This window comes from Epinephelus lanceolatus, chromosome 18, assembly GCF_041903045.1.
Source record: "Epinephelus lanceolatus isolate andai-2023 chromosome 18, ASM4190304v1, whole genome shotgun sequence".
Classification (NCBI taxonomy): Eukaryota; Metazoa; Chordata; class Actinopteri; order Perciformes; family Serranidae; genus Epinephelus; species Epinephelus lanceolatus.
The window spans coordinates 15,527,553-15,536,461 of record NC_135751.1 but is presented as its reverse complement, the minus strand read 5'-3'; the positions used below and the strand labels follow the sequence as shown (position 1 = coordinate 15,536,461).

At 42.1% G+C, this 8,909-nt stretch overlaps 1 protein-coding gene across 3 annotated transcripts in view; it reads left to right on the top strand.

Annotated features, from left to right (window-relative positions):
- The first annotated feature begins 310 nt into the window (after positions 1–310).
- The window catches only part of svilc (supervillin c), a 26,912-nt gene continuing 18,313 nt past the window's right edge, over positions 311–8,909 (top strand). For all 3 annotated transcript variants that reach the window (XM_033644456.2, XM_078161808.1, XM_033644455.2), the window contains exons 1-6: positions 311–457; positions 2,965–3,471; positions 5,137–5,292; positions 5,423–5,599; positions 6,097–6,131; positions 8,837–8,898. In XM_033644456.2, coding sequence (XP_033500347.2) covers positions 3,197–3,471; positions 5,137–5,292; positions 5,423–5,599; positions 6,097–6,131; positions 8,837–8,898 — 705 coding nt within the window. In that variant the 5' untranslated portion in view covers positions 311–457; positions 2,965–3,196. The remainder of the gene's footprint in view (positions 458–2,964; positions 3,472–5,136; positions 5,293–5,422; positions 5,600–6,096; positions 6,132–8,836; positions 8,899–8,909) is intronic.

Sequence of the window (8,909 nt, the reverse complement as noted above, 5' to 3'; positions counted from 1 at the left end):
AAGTTTACTGTGTGTCACTCACCTTGGCCATAAACAACTTTTCCCCCCAGAACTATGCACCATGTGAGTACAAAATAAAACAAAATAGGCCTAATTAAAGTTTTTAAGGTAACAGTTTTAAGTCGATTCTGTTCTTAAATTGTGCAGATTAACCAACACATTATTCAAATGAACAAAAACCAGGGGACGTGAACAGCACACGAGACCACAGCTCTACGAGAGCAGCGTCTCTCGGTTGCCATATTGACGGCTGCTTCCTGGACAGTGGAAGGGGCGCCCCACGGTTTGTCCCGTCTATTTATACACTCCCCCCTTAATACGGAGAGCGCTCCGCAGCTGCGAGCGTGACTACATTTGGAGCGACAGTCCGGTGGTGAAGGGCCAGTGGGGAGGGACCGCCGGTGTGAGGAAGGGCAGCGGTAACACTCATGCCCACTCCACACAGCGTGCAGTGCATGTAAGTACTTTATTCTTCATCCATTTTCTCTAATAACGAAGTTATAGTCGAGAATGAGACCAGGCGCCCGCTCGGACCAAGTTCTGAATATTTTATCACTTAAACGATCACTCAGCGGATGGTGTTGGTTCTGTCTGCCCTGCAGATATGGTTACTCTTTGTGAGCGCTGTGTGCTCATAGTTTTGTGTGGTATTGTTTAAAATGATATAAAGGCAGTGACGATTTGGCAGTGGTGCCAGAACGTGTTTTACGCACAATTTACGCACGGGAATTACGCATGAATGAAACTACAAGAACCTTTAATCTTAACACCTTATGTTTGTGTTTTATTGTTATTAGTTCTCAACCTACTTAATTGTGGGTTTTGCCTTTTTGTGGAGTACTTCACTGAGTTACTGTACATAAGTTAAATTTAATGTGCGTTACTTTATGTTTCTGGATATTTCATTGTGATTGTGATAAAATGTGAAATGTTCCCACCATCTATGATTTACCCAATCCATTTGACATAGGAGGAGTTTGCCTTTCTGGGTGGCGTTTTGTTGGACAATTTAAATGTATATGTGTCTTGTAAAAACACTGTCAGAGCAGTTGTTAATGTGCCACATCCCACTGGGAGCTAACAAGTGGATTATGGTGTTTGCATGAGGAGAGAGCCTTGGAAGTATGGTGCTCCACGGCGGCGGGGGGGGGGGGGGGGGGGGGGGTGTTCGTGCAGGTTGCCCATTTCAGTAAGGGCAGGTGTAATTGGTCAGAGGCTTATCCTTGGCTAGCCTATTAATCAGGTTGTTCTTGCTGCTGCTGCTGGACACTGAGGTCCTCTTGTTATCTAAGATCTACCATGTCTGCACTATGAGCAAAACCAGCCTGGTAGCCTGTAAAAATATCCCCAGTACTTGTAATGGTTATAATGGTGTGTTGAAAGAGATATTGGTGTGTTTGAGGAAATTATCTGTGGAAGATTTAAATTTAGATCCTCAGTTTGCTGCTGTTTTGTTTTTTATTATGATATTATAACATTGTTGAAGTTTCCCTGTGTCCTCATCTGTCAGCTTTGTTTCAGAGTGTCAAGTCGTGTCGCTGGATTAGAAGCTCATGATCCTTGTTGAGCCCCGGTGGCATTCTCCCCTCCAATCGACAATCCTCCAGCTTGTCACATGACTTTTGCTCTTTAAACAAGCATGGCCACTTAGTTGTGTTCTGCCAGTGAAAACATAAAGGAGTGTGGTGTCAGTAAGATTGGGTATGCTCGTGGGTGGCTCTCTCTAGGTCTGGACAGAGCGGGCGATTTCTCCTGTTCTGGTTGGCTGACTGTTTTCATCCAAGGCACAAGGTACACGTGTTTAGAAGTGCCGGCACAGACACAGAACACAACCCTTTGAGCTTGTTGTCTCATGAAGGGATCACTGAATCTTACAGTTTAGCTCATTAAAGCTCTCTGTGGCATGGTCTGTGATGTCCTGCCGACAGTGTCTGAAAATGTGGCCTTACACTTGTTATTTATGACATAACTGTTTATTTTTGGGTGTTTCTGAGAGATTAAAGGCAGACCTGATTCTGCAGACTTTGACATTCGTGCTCTATAATCACTCTGTATCTTCCCCAGCAATCAGTGTGACAAAATAAACTTCGAAGTTGCATCTTTTACTTTGTGAACTCTCCTGCCACCAGAAGCTTTCAGCCCAGCTGCAGATATATCTGGTGCACTAAGTCCGTGGCTCACGCCTCTTTGTTCCGGCTCCATTGTGCTTCCTGCATCAGGAATGCTGACATCTGCAGTTTTGGAGAGCACACTGGCACATATGCAAACACACATTTATGTTTGTACATATTTGTGAGTGCACATAGACACTCATTGCGACCCTATCTGATGGTTAGCTGCTGTCTTTAAATGCAAATCGCGTCACATCAGTACTATTTTTATGCGGCTTACCACCTTTGGCTTTGTTGGTGTTGTTTATTCACTTCCAGGCAACCATTATGTAGCAAGTGGGGACTTTTTTTGGGCTTATCTATGTGTGTGCATTGGGAACCTGTCATAATTCAGATAAGTTTTTATAGATGTGTAATTAAACAAATTTTAATCCATAGCCAATCATGTTTGAGAGATAACATGCTCTGTGTTGACATACAACAGTCAAACTGGCTATGCAGGTTATAAGATAACATTTGAACAAGAAAACAGTGACTTGTTGAGTTTCATCCAGGGCTGTGGAAAAGACCAGTGAGCCTGGTGGAGTGGAGCTGAGCTGCTGAGGTGTTGGGTTTCAGTGCAAGGGGAGATTCCTGCATGGCACTGCAGGCTGGTACAGGTCATCTTACATGGACTCTAGCAAGAAGAGAGAGGAGACTTAAATGAGGGATGCACTTTTAGAAAGAATTGTATGTATAATGAAGGCATGAACATTTCAAGAAAGACATGTACAGACTGCTGAAGGGCACATTAAGGATGTGTGTTTGCTGAGTTATCTTCTGACCTGTTTACTGTTTGGTATTCCTTTTTCAGGAGCAATATGTCTCACCCACCAAGGAACAGATTGTTCTGCATCCTCTGATCGGTGGACTCTCAGCAAAGAAGGTCTTTCAGTCCGATGGAATCTGAATCTACAGGAAGAAAGTTTTGCTCCCGTGTTTACCTTAGCTGAAAAGTGGAGAGAGAACCACCCATTAGCTTTCTGTTCCTGAATGCTTTGCAATTCTTCGAGGAGCAGAGAGTCGACTGAATCCTTCTGAGGGACATGGACGCCATGGAGAACCCAGTCCTGGAGCCCCGATCAGAGCGGATTGCTCGCTATAAAGCCGAGAGGAGGCGAGAACTGGCCGAACGCTTTGGCAACATGGAGGAGCTCCCCTCCAAGTGGGTGAGGAGGGATGGGAAAGAGGTGCACGACCCAGCGACCCAAGCCCACAGAGGGACTTTGAACTCAGATGGCCTCAGTGAAAGACTTAACGGCAGGACGCGAGGAGTTACCAATGGATTAGAGGATCCTGCAGAGTCCAACCACTTGAGAAGGTGAGTCATGTCTGCAATGAAGGATGACTCGATAAAGTGCGTCAAATTGAAGGAGCTGAGTAATGCAGAAATCACAGAGTCCTCACCAAGGGCTAATTATTCCATAGAATTCAATAATGTTTTATTTTTAATCATATTTGTGAATTCATTTCTGTTCACTGACAGTGACCAGTGTCTTCTTTCAACTGGAAACACAACAAATTTTGGGTGCATGCACGGAGACAAAGTCTATAGAAGTGTAAAGCATTCACTTGCCCTGTTTTTTCTGAATTAACAAGATTACTATCTCAGAATTCTGGGAAAAGTTTTCATGAAAAAAAAGTGAGTGAGGGCATTATCCTTCTGTAAAGGTCTGTATATGTGCACAGACACACGAGTGAAATTAAAATTAGCAAATATTCCTCCCATTCACTCTCATCCAATAGAAGTGGAGGGGCAAATAGAACATTTGTTTCCAGCTGCAAATCAAAACTTTGATTGGCGAAGTTGCAGGCAATAGCAAAGGAGTACAGAAGAGGAGACATTGATTGTTGCTATGTTTAATCAGCCGATATTGTATGATATTGACCATAAAAAATGCAAACTGCTCCACGAGAGATGTTGGTAGACATACATGGAACGGTAGAAAATGAAAAATGTTCCAGTAACATCACATTTTGTGGTATTTATCAGCACAATAGCTAACATTAGCTAGCTAGCTACCTTTCCGTTTGTGTCACAACAAGCACTGCCCACATTATTGCCTCAGCAGATAGTCACCCGCCTGTTAAACCATGCAGTGAGCCCTTCAGGATACAGCTGTAAAAATCTGTAAATTTGTGTTGTACAGATTTTATTGGTCCTGAGCCCGCTTCTGAACCCCTGTTGACACCTGTCACCTGCTTCAGTCTTTCCCACCTTGACATCCATACCAAATTTTGGTTTTGACCTAAAATAGTACAGTGGATAGTATTTAGGAAACAGTGTGTAGCATATGATCACTGAGAAGAGGGGTAATCAGAGGGACAGAAGGATTTAATGTAGCTGTATGTGCATGTGAAATGTGTAGTCAGTGGGTGCTCTCTTCTTCAGAAGCATGAAAACTATCTGGTCCACTTCCCTATGTCCAAATACGTCTTGATTTTAGACTTGAGTACAAAAAGTTAGTGAGGGAATATATTTATCAAACATTTAATATGCATTTGAAACTCATTTGAAGTTACAATCTAAATCCCAGGAGATTGTACAACCAGTTTTTAAGCTTTAGCTGCTTCTTACCGGTGACCTTTCGGCAGCACCAGATCCTTGACTTCACCAGTTGCTCTGCAGCCTTTGTTGCTAATTAAAACTGAGAGGTTTAAATCAGTGGGTCCCAGCAGGGAGTTTTAAAGCCAGTCTGATTCTTTTTTTGCATTTGGTTAGTACTCTTCCAGCCTGACACTCCTCCTTTCATGTGGTATGGGTGCTTTTTCTTGGCGCTTGCATAATGGATCAGAGACCTCTTTAAGTGTCAGAAAAAAAGTACAACTTTGCACCTTTCATGACTGGAGCTGCATAAATTTCTTTTTTGGCTGCTCTTGATGGAAAGGTTCAAGATTGTACTTTTGTTTCTAAGAGCGTGCCTCACCCCACGTATCCCCCACACCTGCGTCCTCACCTCCTTCCCCTCACTCCCGCCCCCTCCAGGCAGGGTTCCCTGGACTCTGCCAGCATGCTGAGTGGGGAGGGGCACCTCGTCCCTCTTGGACACGATGCCCCGCAGCTCCACACTCGGGTGTCAGTGGGCCAGTTGAGAAGTGCCCTCCTGCAGCAGACGGGGAGCGGAGCGCAGCCTGATAAAGTGTAGGGTCACCTGCATGTGTGTGATCCAAACTGTCACTATCAGCCTGTGTGTACCTCTGTGGCAGTGTTTGTCTTCGCCTCATCATCTTCTTCCCTTTCCTTCTCCTGCTCTGTTCTGTGTGGATACCAGTTGCCCTGATGCTGGGCGAGCCGTGTCCTCTTTGGATCTGGCTGTGAAGCCGGGCTCTGAAGGGGGGCGGCGACGCACCCGGCGTTACCTCCCTGGGGAGTCAGGTGGTGGTCGCAAGACCAGTGAACGCTTCAGGACACAGCCGATTACAGCCAATGAGATGGAGGACAGCAGCGGGTAGGGGCTGTGTGCTGTGGTGCAAGATGAAGCACCTGGAAGTTGCTGTTTGAAGTGTTTGCTGAAATGTTTTTAGAGCGACTGTCATTTGCCAGTGAAATTTATGACGTCTGACAACTTTGCATAATGTGTTTTTTAACAAGGCTTTCAAACTGCTGATGGCTTGTGTTGGATATTTGCTCTTCAGTCATAAAAATGAAGTCATACTTAGCCTGAGGTGTGACCCTGAGGTGCAGTGCCTTTCCATAAATGTCCACAGGTGGTGTGTTTTGCATGTGTATGTCCTCCTTTATCACATTGTTGCTTTACAGAGCATGCAAATATGACTCAGTATCTTGATTGCTTGGAGCTGTAGAGTGAAGCACAAAGACGTGTATTGTTAGCTCGCAGCAGCATCTGAAAGGAAACACACAGAAGCTTGAGATTTAAGTCCACATCACCTCTCTGTTCCTATTCCACCTGCTGACTTCATACTTTGCCTCTTGTCACTCTTCCAGGCTGTTGGACGCAGAGGAAGAGGAGAACTGTAAAGGTGACGCTACGTTCCCGCCTGGCTTTGATCAAACAGTTTGTTATTGTGTTTAGAGACAAACGGCTTTTGTCCGTTACGCTGCCATGTGAACAGTGCCACACACACAGAGAGAAGGTCACAGTAGCACAATAATGGTTGCCACTGACAACCCAATGATGTAAACAAAATGACAACAGGAGGGAAAAAGTGACATATCTTAAGATATTAAAGGGACGCTTCACCCCCAAATCAAAAATACATATTTTCCGTCTTACCTGTAGTGCTGTTTATCAGACAAGATTGTTTTGGTGTGAGTAACTGAGTGTTGGAGATATCGGCCTTAGAGATGTCTGCTTTCTCTTGGATATAATGGAACTAGATGGTACTCGGCTTGTGGTGCTCAATACGCAAAAAATACATTTGAAAAACTCAACATCAATGTCTCTTTCCAGAAATCATGACGCGCTTACTCAAGATAATCCACAGACCTTGTTGTGAGCAGTTTCATGTAGGAACTATTTTCCTTCTACTGAACAACACCTGCCAACTGTATTACTGTGCAAAAGGAAGCGTGCATCTACTGCTAGCTCACCTAGCATGACGGAGCTAGCTAGGATGCCATTAATGTTTACATCTTGCACTGTCACAAGTACAAGCCTCTCGTCCATGAGTAGATGCACGTTTCCTTCTGCTCAGTGATATGATTGGCGGGTGTAATGCAGTAGAAAGAAAATAATGCCTATATAAACTGCTGACAACAAGGTCTGTGGATTTTCTTGAGTAGTCAGGTCATGATTTCTGGACAGAGACACTGCTGTTGAGCTTTTCAAATGTATTTTTGGGGGCTTTGAGCTCCACAAGCCGAGTGCCATCTAGTTCCATTATATCCAAGAGAAAGCAGACATCTCTACGGCTGATATCTCCAACACTCAGCAGCTCACACCAAAACAATCGAGACTGATAAACAGCACAACAGGTAAGACGGAAAATATGTATTTTTGACTTTGGGATGAACTGTCCCTTTAAGGGGCAACAGATGGAACAAACACCAGATCAATATGTGACATTCTCTTTAAAGGTTTCTTAAAAAACAAATATTTGGAGTGTATGTGAAACTTTTACAGTTTTCTCCATGAACTCATTTAACAGCTCATGAAATAACTCAGGTTATATTTATAGGCTACCAATGTTTAAACTCCTCTTTGATGACAGATTTACGCCTCGCAGCATCATGTGAGCAGTAGAGGACTGCACTCCCTGAACCTCACCATAAAAAAGATTACAAACAAGTCTTTACAAATACTGACTTGCCGAGAATTTACATCACAACTACAGAAAAGAGTAGCCAGTGTGAATCTGTTTTTTACTGCTGTTTGGATACATTTCAAGCCATGTGTCATAATCATTTTTCTGTGCCTTCTGCCATCGCTTAACAGTGTCTCAACTCCACAAATACAACATAAGTTGAGGATTTTTCAAGTTTTATCATGTCCGACAGAATACTTAGTTACTCTACATGCTAGTTAGCTGCGTGATTAAATTAATGTGGACACATTATTCAAATATCAATATGTAAAGAGGATGGAAACAGGATGGAGACGGTTGTTTAGAGGTGGTGTGATACTGTGCTTCAGTGTTACTTTTAGTTTATTTTAATAGCTATCAGGACAAAATTTAGATTGATGAAAAGCTCATTTCAATTTCTATTAACCCTTTGAAACTTGAGCAAATAAACTTGGTTTCTTTCACAAACTGGGGAAGAAGGCAATGAGCAACGAAAGAATAAATGACCCAAAAAATTAGCAAGAAATTAGTAAAAAGAGCAAATTAAAAACAAGAAAACTAGTAAAAAAAGGAAAAAAGAATATTAAATACAAACAAATGAGGAAATGACCTGCAAAAGAGCTTAAAAATTATAATAATTCTGTAACATAAATATATAATAATGATAATTATAAATAAAGTTTTCCCTAGCTTTTTAAAAAATAATTTTCTAAATTTTTTTTTGTGAGTGTTTTTTTGAAATTTATAGAATATTTTCTACGAAATTGCTTATTACCTTTTTCCCCCATGTTTTTGAAAGAAATTGAATCAGTTCGCTCAGGGTTCAAAGGTTAAAATACCAGCAAAAGGCATCTAAAAGCAGCACAAGAAAAGTGATGTTGCTCCAGGTTTCAAAGGGTTAATGGAGTAGCAAAGAATAAAAGTTTTTTTTGGTAACCTTTCTCTAATCTTTGCTCTCTTTTCCAAATATTGGATATTTTTACCTCTTTGGGACTCAAACAGTTATTTAAATGAAACCATCTCAGACATTTAGGGGGAAATTGCATCTAAAACATGATGAAGGGATCCCAAATGCTGTTGTATAAACTTTAATAATGTATTGTATTTAATAAGATCATCATGTGTCTTATTCTGTACAAGCTTAATATGAAATAATACCAGTCACTATTGCTGTAACATAAATCTAGTGGAGTAAATAGTAGAATATTGCCAGCGGAAACTTGTGAAGTAGCCAAGAAGTAGGCCTAGCAGAAAATAGAAATACTCATCATGGTACAAACACCTTAAAATTAATAAATATAGCCTACTTAGTTACAACAGTGAGAACTGTCACCAGATATTACATTATTTTATCAGCCAGCATTAGTCTGTTAGTCACTGTTAATTTCAAAGCCTGTTTGATAGTTTCTGTTGTGATGATTTGTGTCATTTTCTCCTCACAGCTGATGTGAAAACAGACGACAGAGCCAAAATGAGTGTGGCGGCCAAGATGTCTTTGTTTAAAGTGAGTGTGTT